This window comes from Scomber scombrus, chromosome 22, assembly GCF_963691925.1.
Source record: "Scomber scombrus chromosome 22, fScoSco1.1, whole genome shotgun sequence".
Taxonomy (NCBI): Eukaryota; Metazoa; Chordata; class Actinopteri; order Scombriformes; family Scombridae; genus Scomber; species Scomber scombrus.
Genome location: NC_084991.1, coordinates 1646428 through 1666654, shown reverse-complemented (window position 1 = coordinate 1666654; position 20227 = coordinate 1646428). Strand labels below are relative to the sequence as shown.

The window sequence follows — 20227 nt, the reverse complement described above, 5'->3', positions numbered from 1 at the left end:
GCATGATCTTACATTATAACTTTTATATTAAATAAAGGTAATAGAATACAATTTGTCTAAATATTACATTTCATCTGGGGAATCATGGAGATCAGGAAACATTTTTTTTAATTTTTAAATGAAGTCATTATTAGTATAAGTCCACTTAAATACACTGTAGGTTATAAAATATACAATATGTATCATTCTTTTGTGGTTACACCATTTGACATTTTCAGGAGCATTCAGTCTTACTTTCGGTAAAAAATGGTGCAAATATCATTTCAAATGATATAAAACCAACAAAAATACTAAATGTACATTTGAACAAACCTGATGCTGCTTTTAAAACTAGTTTTAACTGATTTTTGAATTTCTCATCTTGCCAACCCTTATTGTCACTGACACATATACAGCGAGTATTCAGTTTAACTGACAGCAGTTTAAACTCTGTGACAAAAAACTGAAAGAAGGGACTGTCAGGAACTAGTAGTATTGTGTTAAGGAGTGGAAGCGAGAGCAGTAGAGTGGTGAGTTTCACATGACTGATGTTGTACTGATGGAGTTAATGCTGTGGAAATACACTCAATACATTATACTGAATTTACCATGTGAGCCATAGTGCAAATAATTCCACCCCTGGGTATTACATGAGAATGCATGGCATGGTAAAGTAATAAAGGGTAATAACTGTGAATGATGCATTAGATAATAACCATGCAGGATACAATTCTGCATGCAGCTGTGGCTTTTTAACAGCTTTCCACATGTTGTATGTATTCATCACATGCCAGAGGATGGAAAGTAACACTTTTAAAGACATTCTATGCTATGCATGGTATTTGCTTCTTCAATGTAAAAACCTGATTCAACAAAGCATCTAAAATAATAAACTTTCGAGAAAAAGACTCAAGCTAAATACTGGAAGAATGGGACTTTAGTAGGAGAATAAATGCACAAAATAACAGACAGAGTGGCTGTGCTTCTTATGATCATTAAAAAAGCTCATGTGCCTCTCTTAGCTCTCAGGATAATCAGCTGACCTCTTAGCCAGCTGACAGGGACAGACTTGTAGCAGTTGCTGAGTGATTCATGACTGTTTGGATGCAACTCCCAGTGCATTCATGTATGTCAGATTTAATTGTCATCAGCTGTAAAGCCCCCCTCCTGCTCTGAGGGATATCTGCTGGATGGTGGCATCACATCCATCATGAGATGGCATCTGTTCACCTGGCAGACAGCTTGAAACACCTCCGCAGAACTCCACCAGCCAGACGCCATTTTGTCTAATCTCTCGGATAAGGAGGACAGAGTGAATTGCAATCGAGTAATAATCTTCCCTGTTAACCCAAACACTAACCCAATCTTAACCCTTAACAGATCACCACTGAAAAAAGGAAACATCCTTTGATAGAGAAACGAATAAATGAATGGAGAGGACTCAGTATTTTATAAAAATGTGATAATCTATTCACGCTCTTTTACTGTCGGCTTTCATATCCACAGAATTAAATGAAAAATCTAGCATGTCAAAAGAATGTAAGTGAATTACAGTTCTGCATTACAAAATAACTCCCACAGTGCACTAAACAACACAAATCAATCATATCTAACAGAGGATCAAATAGTGCATTCTCCATTTTTAAAAGCAGTGAAGGTGCATTGCCGATTATATTATACGATATATAGATATAATGATATCACGCTATAATTTCTTCATTATCTATTACAAGCTGACATATATACACAGACTGCAAACGCTGACAAAGAAGGGAAAAAATATCAACCAGGAAGACTCTGACCACAAGTGTTTGAGAATGTTTGAAGGTCAGACAGCATGGGGTCGGACCAATCCCAAAGTAAGCGCAATTTCAAAGAGTGAAGAATAGCTCAAGGGGCTGCGCTGGTGGAATAGTGTAGTTTAAGGTTCTGGTGAGAAATAAAATCCAGGAAATCCATTTTGAGTAACAGACTAATGTTTTTAAAAGGTTTATCTGATGCCAGAAGTCTTTTACACTTTCCTACTCATCGTTTTGGCCATCCTCTCTATGGGGAATAATAACATTGCACTCATTAATATAATGTCGATTCTGGGAATGGAGCAGCATCACTACAACCACGTCCAACAGGGTAAAAAACAGCAGTCAGACAATCAGACAGGCTGTAAACAATCCATCGATTCATCCAGATTAAAGTTGTAAGCAGCGATGATCGATCCCTCACAATCCCACGTAAGGGCTCTAAGACATCTTCAGTCAAAGGCTGTTATCGGACATTGCAAAAAAGGATTATATTACACTTCCTGCGTCCACTATGTGGCGCTAGAGAACAACCACTAATCCTACGTTATGTTGTAGTGTATGACGTGGAGAACACACCATGTAAATTTCAAATAAAATCGGATAATGTTTGTGACATTAGGGCTGACTTCCCGTTTCCAGTAGGTGGCACTATAACTAAGAGACAATATTGAAGCATAGATGTGTTCAGACCAGGACTCTTATCAATCATGGACATGTCTGTTAAAGTTACAGCAACTTCCTGCTTAATGGCAAAATATCAGTAAGTTCGGCGTGGCACCACGGTGAGACCGTTCAATGCAGACTTTAGATTTTAATAACTTTTCATTGCACATATCTTAAAAAGACACTGAGTGAATTTGGAAATGGTTGGGTTTAAAATGTAGGAGGAGTTTGTTAAAATACAAGGCCTGCAAATGTAAAAAAATGCTACAAAATTGTAAAGTTAATTAAATATGGCCAACTTCCTGTTGGAGCTAGCATATGGCTCCAAGAGGCTTTTTGTGCATCTTAACATGACATGATATGCCTACTAAATTCCATTCTTCTACGTCAATTTGGAAGGAAGGGTTTCCATTTTGAAATTTTCAAGGGGGCACTGATTATGTAAATCACTGAAAGTTAATGCACCAAAACTATGGCTAGTATGGAAGATCAGAGTTCACCTTAGCCTCATATGTTACATCAGTAGATATTCTGTAATTTAGTCATATGATGTTTGCATTGGAAACAGTATATGACCATAGAGTAATGTATAGAGTGCTGAGGTCCTGACCCTAACCCTAACTGGTCTGTCAACTGTGATGAATGTTGATAATGGACAGTTAAATAATGCGTTGGTTTTTTCTTCCAAATAAATGTGTCTGCTTGTGTTTCTTGACCTGTCAGACTTCTTTTTAGTGATGTCACCATGTACCCAGATCTCATAATATACAACAAGGTTTCCAGAAAAAAAAGCAGGAAATAAAATGTCGTGTTTATAGCAGTCTTTCTAAAGCACAGTGCGGTGTGAGTGTGTGTACCCGACATGGATGTATGTGTGTGTCGGGACAGATGGATTGTGTCAGCTGCCTAATCTTGGCATTGACAGTGATGGTATGATCTGGATGGTATCATGCAGAGACTCACCGCGGCACAGTAATAAAAAGTGATGAACTGTCTGGGTCAGTGACCTTGAATGTTGTTGGATGGTTAGATGGATGCTGTTCTGTATGACAGCTGCTAACAGGTCAAATACCCACCCAACATTATTCATTTATGCTGTATTATATCATGACAGAATACATCATGTATACAATCAATCAATATGTACTTACTTTACTGTACCACCACTGTGTACAATATGTGAATTGTGTGGATATGACTGCAGATGCATTGGAAATATTCCTTCATAATTGATGTATTTTGCCCAGTTGTGTTTAAACCAGTATTTTAAGCTTAGTGGTTTATTGATGAGATGATAAAATCTTGTTATGTCCACTTATGTCTAATCCAACCAACTCCAACCAACTAGAATTTCAATGTGTCACCTTTTCCACCTACTTCAAAAGTGTTCACAGCTCAGTAGTGCTAACACAGTGATTGGTCTACTGATCTACTAATCATTTGTACTATTAATTGTATTAAGCATGTGTCTATACTATAGTGTCATCTGCATATAGGTGGAATGAATCATTTGAGTTATTGACACACAACCGCTTGGTGGATTCAGAAAATGAAAGGACCTAATCTTGAGCCCTGAGGAATACCCCAGTTGGTAAAATAGCTGGGAATTCATACTTTAAGCCTGTTATTTCCTTTCTAACAGGGTAAGTCTCAATCTGTTGAATGCATATCTTTCCTAGCTAGAAGTCTTTGCCTTACACTTTGCTAGTGCTTTCCTGTTTCTTGGCACACCACCACCAACCATTTATTGTATGGCTTTTTCATATAAGTCACATTTGCATTACTGCCCTTTGCAGTTTGCAGTTACAACCATCAAATTATGCAGACTTGTGCATATGTTAGTACAGTACTTAATAAAACAAAGAGGGGATAGACACACTGGTCCATCGCACCACTAGTGGTAAAAACTTTTCTCAAAAGTAATGGGTGTTACAAGTAAGTATAATTTAGTAAGAACCTGCAGTTGTACCTCGAGATGACATTGATTTAAACCAGAATAATCATTTTAAAAAAGATTATTGGAATTAAAAAACAAACAAACAAAACTGTAATATCCAGTTTGAAAGCTCACTTTTTGATGAACACCATCCTGCTGTGACACATTGGGGTGTACATTTGATTGTGCTTTTCTACAGTTGCATAGCAAAGTTTACAAAAATACAAATGCCCCCATTATTGGGAAAAACAAAATGTTTTGTTTTGCTTTAGGCACCAACAGCCTGAATATTCATGAGGGGAATGTAAATAACTTATGAAGTGGAGCTTTCAGTCAATAAGACTAGTCACCTCCTGAGTAAATATATTTAGTCAGCTAAGACCTGCTGAGACCAGAATTCTCCATCTCAATACATTTACAGCAGCAATTATCTTTTGCTCTTGAGAAATCATACGGTGCATTCATTGTTTTGGATCTACTCTATCACACTGGATTTAAAATGAGGTTAGGGTTAGGTTTTCAGCTATAAGATGTCTGTACAATGCAGCAGGATAATGATCATAAACTTTTAAACTCACTGATCATCAGCAGTAAAGATACCATTAAGGACATTAACTGAGCATGTCACAAATTATCATCAGGGGTGCAAAATTCTGCATCACCACAGTTTTTAAACTTAGCATGGTGTTTATTTAGATTGTAAATGATCTGATCTGTATTCCACTGAATAGGATCTGATACCAGGTTGCTTTGATGCATCTTCCACATGTTTAAAGACCAATAAAGTGCAAAAGAAAGTGTTTTCTGCTGTTGAACTTTGAATAGTGGTTGAAAAGAAAGCACACTACAATAGGTGGCTTCTTCATCTTCTTGCAGTTTGTCTTTGCTATGCTTACAGCTGTGGATCTTAGTTCAGACTGCAACTAAAACATCAATTAATACTGTAACAATATTGCAGCCCTGTGGTTAGTTTAACACGTTCTGTAACTATAATAAAACATCTTTCACTTACTGTTACACGCTAAGATGATATGCTTTGGGCAACAGATTGAAAAGACAATTAACAGCAACATTAAGCAAACTCCTGAGAGCTGTTGTGTTTTCAAAACTGATAGAAGGAAAAGATGTAAAATTCTGAACACCATCTTGTGTTTTCTATCTTCTAAATTAAAATCAAACTGCAACTAAATTGGTGAAATGAACAAATACTGCTCTGTGTTCATAAATGTAGAATGTAGATATATTAGTCTAGTGTGTCATTCTTGAAGCCTCGGGTCAGGACAATGTTGCCTTTTGTTTTGTATTTTTAATAGTTTTGTAGTTTTAATGAAATTTACCTGAAAATGTATTATATTTTTTATTTTATTTACATGGCAGTTTCCTATGTATGGACCAAATCTCTTTTTTTTTCTTCTTTTCCTCAGGCATCATTTGTTTGCCTTTATCAGGTTCACTCATATTCCATATAACGTCAGAGTTACCCTGTCATAACTTGGATGTCAACACGAGCTGTACATGACAGTAACAGCTATATGGCATGAATGCAGCAAAAGGTGGCAAAAAAAAAGACAAACAGGAAGTGAAGAAAATCTACAAAATGCTTTCTACGATCATGAGCATCAAAAATGCAATCCTAATGCTCGATGTACTCAACACAGTCCTTTACAGCTGAAGTGTAGCACCTCTCATGCTTTTTTAATTAACAAATGTTTATGGCGGCGATGATGCATACAGGATACCAAGTGCCATTCCATAATAATGGGCATGATTTCCCTCTAACCCACTCCACATCCGACACTTCTATTGGAGGGCAAAGCCTCACAGTGAGGCAGAGAGCCGTACATCTTCTCCGAGCCTGTTGATGCAGAGCTAAATCAAGTTACGGAGACCTGAAACTGTCATGTTCTGTATGACTCAATTTACAGTGCTGTAGAGTGTGCTGCACCTTCAAAGATGGTGATTAAATTATGGGAGAACTGGGACAAGAGATGAAATTAGAAAGTGACTAAAATAGGAGCAATAAAACTTAGTCACGTGAATAGTATTTTGTTAATGATACTGTCTAATGTGCTATATAATACCAACACCAAATACACTAAATCAATCGTCTCTTATCTATTTTAGCTTCATCTTCTTAGTTTTTATTATGTCTAAGAAGGTAATTCCAGGCTTATGTTGAAGTATCACCAGCTCAGAACCAAAGATTCTCATGCCCATATGACACTGACACCACCAGCTGCCAAATCACCAACCACACACACACAGATTCTTAAACAAACAGGCATATATCACATTACAGCCATGTGGATCCTTGGCTTGTTGACATAGGTTTTGAAGGTTACCACTGGGGCTTCAAGGAGTCGAGGTGTGTTTTCCCCATAGGGTGTTCTGTATGAGAGAAGATTGCTGAGTCAATGAGCCAAGTAAGTGGCTCCAGGAACAACACAAACCTCTCAGACGCATCATTTGTTCGATTGTTTTAGGATGTATTTCTCTTGTGGGAGGTCTGTGTAAAGGCCTAACCCAAGCTGAAGACACAGGGACATTCATTTCCATTTCAAAGCTACGACAGGAAACGTTATCCTCAAAACGGGATCCAGGGAGTTGGCATCTCTTTTCTTATGAATATGAAAGACTGTTGTCCATTTGCGGAAGCTGGATTCACAAGGTTCAACGATGCCTCAAAGGGAACTTAAAGAACTTCGGCAGGAAGGTCAAAGTAATGAAGTAATGAACAGGCAATACGATTAATGGGGATGACACAATATTTGCATATTGGGCTTTGGGGAAAAACCGGGTCGGCTCATTTCATTAAGAAATTTTTAAATAAATTGTGCATTTTCCAGATCCCCATTACTGCCAATTTGAATGAAATATGGGATTCACTAATCTGGTTTTCTGGGGCCAACTGTGATTTGTTTTCTACGATGCACAACAGAGGCTCAAGGTAATGCTCATTTATTCATTCATTGGCTTCTTCATTCACTAATGCATTGCTTGTTAGACTCTCTGCCCCGAAGTGGTCATTAAGAGGCATAGCAATGTCTAAAGACTATACAGAATTTTAAAAATTGAGTGTAAAGCCAAAATTCCCAGTGTCAAAGCATTAGTTCACTGTAACCCAAGGGAAAACGTTTAAAAGTTGGCAACACCAGTATTTGGTGGTGTTCTGGGAGAACTTCAACCAGTGTAAAAATTGCCCCGCTGCAACAACCCCAATAATAATCCTGACATGAACTGATGGAAGCATGGATAACCTTTTTCTCATTTGAGAATTTCGAGACTTTATTTTGGATTTAGCCCTGAGCTGGTAAAAAAAGGCTTTCACAACACAGCTTAAACATTTATGAAATTTGAGGGTGAAGATGAAAAACTGCTTTTTTTGGCATGTGTGTCAGGGTGAAGCAAGGGGATTTATGCTTTTTGGAGATGTAACAGCCTAAGGGAAGAGGCCATTTGTATTCTGCTTTGGTAAACACAACTGCAATACTGTAGTGTAGACTAATATCTTTTTTTTTAAAATGCCAAATAGTGGCTATTCTGATAAATCACACCAACTTTAGCCTTTGTTGAGGGGGAGAGATACACTTGAAACAGGGATTGGCATATAACACTATTAATCTGCTACATTATAATTAGTAGATTACTAAATAGTACGAGTAGAAATGCAACAGTAAAAGCGAAAATGTGTCACTTAGAAAAAGAGCAGCAAGCAGAGATGCTACAACATTTCCTTGACCTCAACATGGACTTACATCTAGAGTGGCCATCCACCCAGTTTTTGAGGTTGGACAGTCTGGTTTTTAATTGCTGTCCGTCTACCAGCACAGCCTTAAGCCTTACGCTCTTTTGTCCTCATGTTAAGATCATCCCTATTTTATAATTTATCTTATGGTATGTGTAAGTGTGGTAGTGGAGGCGCGTTGTGACAAGGTGGTTATCTCTGCTAGCATCCATTGACAGAAACCTGAAGTATTGGCAACACCTGACTAGCTACTTTCAGAGATTAAGTGAGATTGAATGCTCTAAGATTTTGTGGAAATGCTTTGGAGAGGCCGGCATTGAAGTTTCTCTTCCTCAGTCACATTCTAAAGGTGTTCTTAGACTGCATTGAAGCACTTGACACCAAATCATTTAACATAACCTCTGTGGTTACGGTAATGACTGAACTGAAAAGGGAAATTTGAGAGAAGACTAAAGGGCAATTTATTTTGGCTTAGCTGTGAACAATAAACTCAAGCAGCTAACCTCTGATATGGCAAAGATATGTGAGGTAGATTTGATTGTCTTCTATAAAAGAGACGAGATATGAGTGAAAGGTATGATTTCTTTGAGAACAGCTTTCACAGCAAAGTGTCAAAGCCTGGCCTCACAACTGCTGTGTCTTACTGAGAATACAGTGATGCAGTCCAGGTCTGCAGCATGAGAGACACTGATATGGATGGACTCTGTATGGCATGGTGAAAGTATTCCCAGCTCTGCAGAAATGGAAGGTTGCCACAGTGAGGAGCTATATCTGAAACTGCTTCCCAAAGCAAATGTCCCACATGTGTATCCAAGGAAGGTCAGTGCCTACTTCCTCCATCCCATGTAGCGATGCACATACAGAACGATGACCTCAGCATGGAGAAACGAGAGAAATCATCTAGATGTGGAGAGTGTAAAAGCAGAGCTGCAAATTTGTGTGCACTGACATGTTCTGGAAATTCCTTGCAGACGACAAACTCTCGGAAGCAGCCAGAAAAGTATCGGAAGTAGAGATTCAACTATTTGGTGAGCACACTAGAGTCTAATTATGTGTTACAGGTTTGGGATTATTTTTCAGTTTTTATCCTGGCTTCACTGAATCCTGCAAAGTGTCATCCTTTAAAAAAACAAACATTGACTATAGGAAGTAAATCGAATTGGAACAGCCCTCTCTTGTAACAGTAATACAGTTGTTTAATTAACTGACTTGTCTGAGCAGCGACCACAAATGAGCTAATAACACCAAACACCTGAAATTTTAATATAATATTACATGATGTTAATTTGTCGAGTGTGATGTTTGAAACGTTTGAACTATAAATATTAGGGATGCTCGATATTGACTTTTCTGCCGATATCCGATATTCCGATATTGTCCAACTCTTAATTTCCGAAACTATTAGGTAACAACATAACGTATTTCCTATTTTTGAATTAACACATTATGCCTAATTTTATTGTGAGGTCCCACCGGATGCTACATAAATGCAACATGGTTTTCCAAATGTAAACACTGTCTGTGCAAAATAACAGAACAACTTCAATTTAAGTTAAGGAAAAAAGTGCCAATATGGCACTGCCATATTTATTATGCTGCTTTGCAGTAATTTACTATCCGTAGGGAACACTTGGAAATATTTCCAAACCACAGACATAAGCCCCGTTTCTGGAGGCGGGACCTTTTATAGGAACGTCCTCTCACTTGGTCCTCTCAGCTGTTGTTTCCACAGGACTCTGACAGTGACGTCACAGAGGCGACTCGCCGAAAGCATAACAGAGAAAATGACAACGAGGAGGTAAACCTCGTTTCTGTTTGTGTGTTTGTGTACATGACGGTGGACGCTATAAACTTTTTAGCCACGGTTAGAGACCCACGAGTCTAGCGTGTTGTTGTTATACTTCATCAAGCGCGCACCGGTAAACGTCCCATGCTGTGTTCATGCAGGCTCGGAAATGCTGAAGCCTACAGAACAAATATCGGTTATAAAAACCTGATACCGATTTTTCCCGATATTACATTTTTAAGTAAATATTGGCCAATAATATCGGAGGGCCGATAATATCGGACATCCCTAATAAATATTAATCACTTCAGATTCTCCACTCATAATAGACTCCACTACTACTGCTGTCAGGCTGCAGCTAGTCAACAGTGCATGATACAGCTTGTTGAGGGATACCAAAACATCAGGCCAGGTTTCTCACATGTCCCCGCTTTAATTCTTTATCATAATAACAGACTTTTTTTTTGCAGAAAACAGAGTTAAAATGTTGAGATCAGAAAAAATGTTGGTGGCTATACATCCAAGGTTGGATATGTACCCCCATGCCCCCAGGGTCCTCGGGCACTGAAACTCATACACCCAAACCCTCTCCCCACAATTTATTTTGTTCCAACCTTCTTCATTTCTTCCTTGTCAGAAAGGTGACTAATCTGCTGGGCTTTTGGTTACCACTTGCACTTCCCATATTGGATGATCATTTTCCCCACACACTCAGTGATACAAACTACCCACAGTGCAGTGTGGCCTGCTAACCAATTATCAGTTCCCAGCCCATCTGTGATGATTGGTTAATAAAACAGTCAATCATGAGACTGAACTTTCTTGGAAACAACTATTATTTTATTCTGAGTGGATAACATCACTGTCGGGTGGAAACCTTTTAACTCCATATTCTGTTTTGGACATACCAGACTTTTTTTCCTCTCCTCATTGAGGGCTCCTTTCTGCTCGAGGGCCCCTGGGCTCTTGCCTAAATTGCCCGTATGGTAGATCCAGCCATGCATACACTCATGTGTAGCTTCATGGATTCAGTTTCCTGACTTTAATTCTGCACTGATTGACCCTAGAACAGTACATACTGAGAATTCAAAGATTCCAAACAAATATTCATGAATATATTAATGTTTATAAATGAAGTCAGACCTGTGGACATGACAACCTCATTTCTCCATATTTGCTCTTGCTGAATGATTTTTATCTGACTGTCAGACAGTCACATCATCAACAACACTGAATGTTGTGACTGTGATTCACATCATTAGTTTGTTTGTCTGCAGCACAGTTTGATTACAACAGTCTCACTGACCTGAGTGAGGAACTCCACTGCTATTCATCTGAATTAAACATGGCAGGTGTGAAAACACCTTCAGAATACAAATACAGCCCTATAATAAACTATTTAGCTCACATAATTCAACATGTTGAGAGTGTGAGAAGATGCTTATTATGCATTCTCCAACTGTGACAAGTCTTTAGCAGAATTTATATAAAACACATGACCAAAAGTATGTGGACACATAAACAAAGTGAAAGAACACTTAAACGTCATGCTCATATGTACTGCAATATTCTGCTGCTGTATCAACCTCCACTCTTTTGGTTTCAGGGATTTGTTTCCATTTAGCTAGAAAAGCATTAATGAGAAAGAGAAGACTTCACCCAAAACAGCTGCAGCAAGTTAGACACATACTGTTCTCTGTATCCCTGTATGCTGCAGCATTAAGATTACCCTTCACTGGAACTATAAGGCAGAGTCCAAAGGAGGGATGGGTATGATCTGAAATATTTCAATAGTGATAGGTCACTTGAATTTGACTGATATCTGATCAAAAAATACGCAAACAAGATTACAAATCTGACTAGACTTTTAATGCTAGCTTTTGCTTAAATATGTATAGCTACAGATAAGCATGGGCTCTGACATATATGAATATTACAGTATCTGTTGTCCACAGCTGTTTTATACTGTATGAAAAGCTTCTCTCAGTTCATTAAATCTGAAGGCAGCAGGACTGATATGTTGATAAGTGTCAAAGCGCAGTGCCGTTACGTGTGGCCATGTTTACCTTCATTAAACCATCTATAACCACACACCTCTACACACATCAGGCTGGTTGGTTACGACGAGATGTCAGGTTAGCAGCTCGTCAGCTTCTTTTCCAACTTTCTTTTTAACAAAAGTAGCTGAACTGTCAATATCATGTCTTACTGTGATTGGCTCAGCTGTTCAAAGCTATACGAGCAGTGATGTGGCTGGCTGAGAGAGTATTTATTAATCACCAAGCCCATTGATTTATAGTCATCTTCACCTAGTCCATTTGCACGTTGTGTTGTAGTACAGACAGGTGTGCATAAAGATGTCCACCTTTTCAAATTTTAAACCAAAAAGCTTGTATTGGTCATTGCAGTTGCCTGGTTACATAGTCAGTGGGATATATTTAATCACGTTATATCTTCTGCTCCTCCTCTCATTTTCTTAGATATTGAATATTAAGTTCATTACAAATATATTCGATAAGGGATTAAAAGGATTTCGGGTTTGATAAAATGCTACAGAAGCCATCATTAGCTACAGTGATCAGTTAGTAACAAAAAGGTTTCAGGTCTGATACCCAGCCCAAGACTAAACCATGAAAAACAGCTCAAGACTAAAGTGCACCAAAGTATATGGACTGCGATGGCCACATACTTATAGCCCTATCGTGTATTTTCCATCAGTAAGACCTCATTCTCTCTGCAGGTTTGCTTTATGTGGCAGCTCATCCAGACAAAGCACTAAGGACCCCGGGGACTCGCCATCTCTCTCACTCTGTCAGACAGATAAACACAGTGGAGGAAAAAACACAACAGTCAAGATGGAGAAAGAGCAAGGAAAAGAGGTCGTGATGGAGAGAGAGAGAGAGAAAGAAGAGAAAGAGCGAGAGATGTAGAGCGAGTGGGAGGATGGAGGACGATGTGTGAAAGGGAGAGTCTGAGCCAGTGGAAGCACATTGTTCCCGTCTCACACATTCAGGCCTCACCTACAGCTGACACTCCCTGCAGCCAGGTCCTTTCACAACTTATCATACTCCCAACAACTACTCCCCCACCGCCAGCAATTTTCTGCCAAATCTAATAATTACTTTGCAGACCTTGGTGACTATTGCTTTACTGGAGCATATTCACATATACAGTCTCCAGTGACTGTGACCCCGAGTCAAAATTGTCAATTTAATCATAATTAATAATGGCACTACTGCAGTATTTCAATCCTGTGAGTCAAAGTCATTAAAATGGCTCCAAGAACTCCTGGACTATATTGTCTGGAGGAAGTAATCAACTTTGGACAGGCCTCAGTAACTCATTAATATACCACCTCCAGAAGAAAAAGGGAGGGAAGGGTGACTTTGTCTACAGGAAATTTGTTTCTTCAGACTTGTGGGTAAGTATATGCAATTTTGCCTGTTTGATATAAAGACACAGTCTATTTCTGTTCATTGTACATACTGTAATTCCAATGGTCAAACTTATTTATTCATTCTTGTAGTCTAATCTTTTTTAATTTCAGAGTTTGAGCAAAGTAATATTTCTGAGTGGTGGAGAACAGCTGTTATTAGAATCTACTTGATATTAGTAGTGTGTTCAAACACATCAAGTCAAATGTTTCAATGTCAAATACATGTTGATACATGTGACTCAGCTGGATTTATCTGCTAATATGACTGTGTAATGTAACATCCATAAAGGCTCAATATATTCAAGAACGGATGTGTGACATGGGTTATATTTGATGAAATGGAAATGAGTTATGAAATCATTCAAGGTTAAGGTAGCTATGTGGAAAAGTCTCCGATCATGCTCAATGTGGTTCTCATTTTATGTTTTGTCCCTGTATTGTTAAAGGGGCCACATTGTGCACCTTTCTATTTTTATATATTCTCGGGCTTTACTAAAATTGCTTTGCATGATTAGTCTTGTTTCCAGTAAGGAAGTTCCAAACAAAATTAAGGAGAACTTTACAGAAACGTCCTCTCACTCGGTCCTCTCAGCTGTTATGTCTCCATAGCAGAGTAGGACCTTGATAGGACCCACTGGACTCTGGAGGTGACCTAATCATTCTGCAACAGTTTCTATCATTGCGTTATTCTGTTGGGTTTTAAAAATAGCGCTTATTTTACCGTTTTCTGTTGACATCACATCCCATTTTGAGTATACCCAATCAGCACCAAGTAAACCTCAAGCCCCACCCAGGAATATTTGGGGCCGCACAGAGTACAAACCCTGAGGCAGGGACTCGTTTTGCCCCCATAAAAGTTCTGGGAGATTGTCCTTCAGGAGCGGTTCCTGCTATGGAGACATACCAACGGTCACAGCCCTGTAAAATTACCCAGAAGTTCCTGCAGTGGAAACGGACCTTTTTACAGTTCAAAAAACATCAACTCTGGAGGTAGAGTGGGTCGTCCACTAATCAGAAGATCATCTGTTTGATTCCCAGCTCCTCCAATCCACATGTCGATGTGTCCTTGGACAAAATACTTAACCCCAAATTGCTCCCGATTGCTGTGTGTGAATGGGTGAATGTGACATGTAGTGTAAAAGCACTTTGGGTGGTTGAAGGACTAGAAACGCACTATATAAGTAGAGTCCATTTACCATCTCGAGAGTAGACAATGCAAACAACACATGGGCAAACCTTAGCAACAACCTTAGCAACCAAGGCTATGAAAAGAATGGCCATTATAGGAATATGAAGAGCCGATTTCAGCAATCATAGCGTTCACAGGGCAGGTTGAAGCCCTGACTTTTGACTTGGAGAGAGCATTTCCACATATGTTTATCTCAAGTTTTTGAACTTTGATTATGTTTAACATCCAACATTAGAGATGCACGATTTTGGATATTTTGCTGATATTTTCCAACTTATTTTGGCTGATTGCCAATGCCGATACAGATATGCACATATCTTTTTCCACTTGTCTGATGAGACTTTTACGCATTCAATCACAGGTTGTACTAAGTATGATCAAGAAAGAGAGTTCAGGAGTTCAGCATTAAAATTTTAATGAAACTGCCAAGTGGGTGGAGCAGTAGAGTATATTAGACAGACAGGATTTTTGAGTAGGATTTAATCTCTAATCTCACCCTGGAGCAGAAGGTGGTAGTAATGTACCTAATATGCTGGTTGCCAACTGCGGATATATACCAACAAAAAGAAAGTATTTTCAAACAGAGTGGTACATCCTGTCAGCTGAGGGTTAGGGTTCTATCAGTGCAGCTGAACACAGCAGCTACTGATGGTCCTGGTGCTTCCTCCACAGGTTCCCCTTTACTCAGTTGCCCGACAGACAGTTGCCGCTACACCAGGACCATCAGTACAAACCATGAGGACGAGAAGGAAAGCAATGCAGCAGAAGAGAATGCGAAAAGAGTCTTCTGGTTGTTCCTTCTACCAGTCTTCTTACCAAGGAGGACTGGGGCCTTCTATGTCCAGGCCCCTCAGTTATGGAACTTGCTGCCTGAGTATCTCAGTTTCATCTTTTAAATCTCTTCTTAAAACTCACTTGTAAGAAAAGGCCTTCTTATAGTTTTACTGACTGTATTTTTCATGCTTTTTTTTAATTCTATATTGTATCTCTAGTTCATGGTTTGTGACCTTTGTTGGTTTAACTGTTTTATGATTTGATGTTTTCTAGTCTTAATTGCCTGCCCTGTACTTTTATAAAAACTATCAAGTTTGCATCATCACATTATCGTCACAAAAAGCATACTATGTCCACTTTCAGGTTATTGTTGTACATTGCATTTCCATACTTCCACTGCTGTTATGTCACAAGTGAACATGGGTAGACCTCGAGTCATTTTGTGTGGATAGTTACGGTTCTCAAAGTGAAGGTTTATACTGTAGTTGTTGCAGTTAGTTTTTAAGTGCTTTGGCCTACTCGGTGTCAAATGCTCTATATGAATACAGTCCATCTGCCACTGTTACAGAGGAAAATGGGAAAATTTAGATGATGTAACTAATCACAGCTTCAATAAGGGAAATTAAACATCTTGCAAACAAAGCACTAACGACAAATGCGTCTGATTTGAGTAATCAAGAGAACAAGGCATCAGCAGGTTGGTTTGGCTCCTTAAATCGATAGCCTGACATCATATGGGAGAAACCAAGCGCTTGGGAATGCCTCAAGCCAAGGAACCAATCACCATTCTGGTGTGTCAGGCTCCAATTTCCATGCATATGCACAAACACCTGGCACACCGTATGAGCTCAGGTTTTGAAAAAAATGATCCAAGACCTGTGATTCCAACAGTTACATGACAAATAAAAGAAGAAAGACAGGTTTTAAAGGCAAGTGACTGAATAATTCAAATCCAGATCATCTCTCTGCTCTGTTATATTACACAGAACCAGGTCTGATCTGTGTGTGTGTGTGTGTGTCAGAGATCTCTGTGTGGTGCACAGAAAGGACACAGAACAGACCTTTGGCAAGCATTAAAAAGCCGCACACATAGCTGTTGTGTTCACCGTTGTGGTCGACACATATGTCAATGCATCATTTTGTCAGCTGCAGTTATTAAATCCTAACTGCTTACCTTGAAAGCCGCCGACTGACAGGTAAAGCCAGGTGAGTGCCGGGATGAAGAGCAGGGCGAGGGAGGCCGCCAGGAACTTCCTGCGTCCGCGACACATTCCAAGCATCCTCTGGACCGAAGCAAATGGAAAGAGAGGTAAAGTGACCTCTATGTGGGTAGCAGCTGTTGTCCAGGCTGATTCATGGCACTGGAAGAGAATAGAGAGAGAGAGAAAGGAAATCTGGGTTAGAGGGGAGGCAGACATTTTACATCCTGTATAGACACAATTACAGCTGAGCACACTGATTCAGTTGTTGCTATGAACAACAGAGACCCATAAATCTGTGAGCCGTACTTAAAATTCTACAGGACTTAATTATGATTCATTCTAGCTTTAATAAGACAATGATAAATCCATGCAGCCAGTGCAGTTTTGAATCAAGTGTACTTAGTTTGTACACTTTTTTTTCTACAGGTCTTACTGCAGTAGTTCTGAGTCTATTCTATGCAAGGACACTAGATGGCAACGTAACGAAGAAAGGAAAATATTGTTAAATATTAAATTCAAAAAAAGTGAAGCATCACTATATTTTCACCAAATTTGGAGGACATATTGTATACCATAATTGGTGACATTTGAATAATTTGTACATAGGTCAGTGAGGTTTTTTTGTGTCCATGTGGTTTAGTCAAATTTAAAGGGGTTAAAATGTGAAAATAATCGTATGAATAACTTGTGTAGCGGACACAGCATCAGTACGGCTCAGAACATCATCTGGTCAGACCAGACCCTGGGATGAGTAAACTGGACCAGGTTTGATATAGAGACTGAAATGGTCTCTCTCTTGGACAAACAAAGGTCCCTTAACATTCCATGGAGCAACCAAAAGTGACGAGAACTACATAAAAGTAACGAAAGACAGATTTTGGTGCTTCCTTTGGACGTCATAACTTATCGGAGAGACTTCTTCCATCAAATCAGAGTCACACAGACCGCCGTCATTAATTAAAAGACACTGCACATTCCTGACTTCCCCCTCTGTGTCTCCTGAAACCACACAGAGCATGAAAGTGAGAAAATGAATGTTAAAAACTTGAACAAGAACGTCTTAGTAAATAGTAAGGTTTAAACAATACCAATTACTTATATCAGTATTAATTACCTAAAGAAACCTCCATTGTAACAGTTATTACAGCGATCACAGATAAATGGGTATTTGAAGAACTGTCATTATTGTCATCTGATTGGCTGACACACGAGCCCTCCCCAGGACAAAACCCAGCTGCACCCATCTGAAACCGGCTTTGCTTGACTTAACTTGGCTTTGCGTTGTTTCAGGTTTTGCTTTTGGTCATCTTTTATTTTCTTCACCTCACACATTCTTACCTTAGTCACCTTATCTTATTATTACCTTATCTTCACCATCATCTTTCATTCATGTCGCTATATATATCGAGTAACCATCTGTTGAATTCATATTGTATTGAAAACTCATCATTACCTTTATTTATACATCATTTATTAGTAGTGTGTAGTTAATAAAATCCATAAAACTCAATCAATTGTGTGTGTCTATTCTTAGAAGTGATACAGGTGATCTATTGAACCATAGAGACATGAACTTTAGATATTTGACTGATTTTTGAAATGTATTGATTTATTAAATATTATGATTTATTGATTTATTGGTTAATCAAACAACCAATCAAATATTTCCTTCTTCCGAAGGTGGTGCCCCTGATTACGAAAGCTTTTAATATCTTATAATATCCATGATTCGCTACACCTGAACACATTTTTTCTTTTGTGGACTGAGAATAAAATGTCTGCTTTTAATCCATTTTGAGAGAATATATTAGAGGATTATGGCAAAAATGTCTAAGTGGTGTAACCATAAAAATACTAAATTCTCAATAAAACACTATATCAACTAGTTTGGCATGATCTTACATTATAATTTTTTATATTAAATAAAGGTAATGGAATACAATTGTTCTAAATATTACATTTACTCTGGGGAATCATGGAGATCAGGAAACACTTACATTTTTTTTTTTTAAATGAAGTAATTATTAGTAGTCCACTTAAATACACTGTAAGTGATAAAATATTTAATATGAATCATTCTTTTGTGGTTACACCATTTGACATTTTCAGGAGCATTCAGTCTTACTTTCGGTAAAAAAAATGGTGCAAATGTCATTTCAAATGACATAAAACCAACAAAAATACTAAATGTACATTTGAACAAACCTGATGATGCTTTTAAAACTAGTTTTAACATATTATGGAATTGCTCATCTTGACAACCCTTATTTGTCACTGACCCATTTAATTTAGTATGGAAATTGTGAAGCACATATTGGATGTGCATTCTATAGTGTGATAGTTACAATAATAATTTCGAGACTGAAAGAGTTTAACCTTTTTTAAACCTGCCAACCAACTTTGAAGATGCGCTCAGCTCTTAAATGTTGCATAAATCAGGCAGTCACATACTAATCTGACTTTGATGACCTACACTAATTTTGTCAATTTCCAGCGTGATGCGGGGCAGAGAGTATAGAAGTCTCATTATATGATATTAGTGGAAATCCTCTTTCCGTTACAACCACATTTGTCCAATTACCCGGTTGACCTCAGTCGATTTTTAATCTTCACCAGAGACTGCCCAGGGATGAAACATAATACCTCTGGCTGGCACTGTGGAAGCTGGCACATACACAAGCCAGGATGCCAATTATCATAGTGTCACCCAGTAAACTGCAGTATAGAGGGAGGCGGATTTCTAGCACTCTTCCCAGCACTTACTCAATCTCTGGGTGTTTTATATTTGTGGCGAGGCCAATGTGAAGAACACAGACTGAGACAGGGTTAAATGAGGCTAGAAGAGATTAAACAAGTCTCTCAAGTATGACAACCACAGCTTTGATACCCTGTCTATGACTCATTTAAGTGGCTCTTTAGCCTTTGACCCCTGTGTGATATTAGCTCTCCACTGGATACCGTGATTTACATTGCAAATGCTTCGCTGAAGACATTTATTACCATATCCAAGTAAGGTGTCAGACCACACAGTAAGCAGATCTAGTCATGCAGGGATGCAGATGGAAAAGGCAGCAGGAGCTCAGACTGCCTGGCTGGTTCACTTTTTTCACATTTTTCATAGTATCATATCATTTTGTCCATGATTGTTATCAGTATTGAGCTTCACTGACAGTAGCACCCACTGCTTTAAAAAAGCAGGGCAACAACACAAGGACACAGGCAGATTTTTAACAACATTAACAGTACTGTGGCAAAACTATCTGAAATCAAAGGTGCCCTAACTAGAATTTTCCAGGCTTTCAATTGCATGGTCTTCATCAAGTCAATTTCAGGTCAACTTAATCATAGCCCAAATCACAGATTGTATCAAATCTACGATGGTAAGTAGTAAGAAACAGTGGAGAAACAGAGTGAAAATATTAGGCAGATATTCTACTCTGTGCATAGCAGAGAGTACAGAGTGAGAAGAGAAAGAAGGCTCCAGAGTTGACCTTATATTCATTATTGTTAACACTGTGCTACTACAGAGAAATACAGAAATACTTCAGAGTGAGATGTCTGTCCTCCCTCCTGCTCTCTGATGTAAACACACGTAGCTGTAAGTGAGCAGCTGCTCTTATTTCTCCCTGGGTCTTGGTGCTAGTTTCCAGTACAAGTGTGTGTATCTCTGTGGATGGCATCAGGGATTCTCCAGTTCTGGTTCTAAGCTGTGGTC

The 20227-nt window shown here is 38.7% G+C and overlaps 1 protein-coding gene across 1 annotated transcript in view; it reads right to left on the bottom strand.

Moving 5' to 3' along the window:
* LOC134004795 (xylosyl- and glucuronyltransferase LARGE1-like) overlaps positions 1-20227 on the bottom strand; it is a 110175-nt gene that overhangs the window by 54494 nt on the left and 35454 nt on the right. The window contains exon 3 of the mRNA XM_062444190.1: positions 16485-16671. Within this exon, the coding sequence (XP_062300174.1) occupies positions 16485-16590 (106 nt within the window). The 5' untranslated portion in view covers positions 16591-16671. The remainder of the gene's footprint in view (positions 1-16484; positions 16672-20227) is intronic.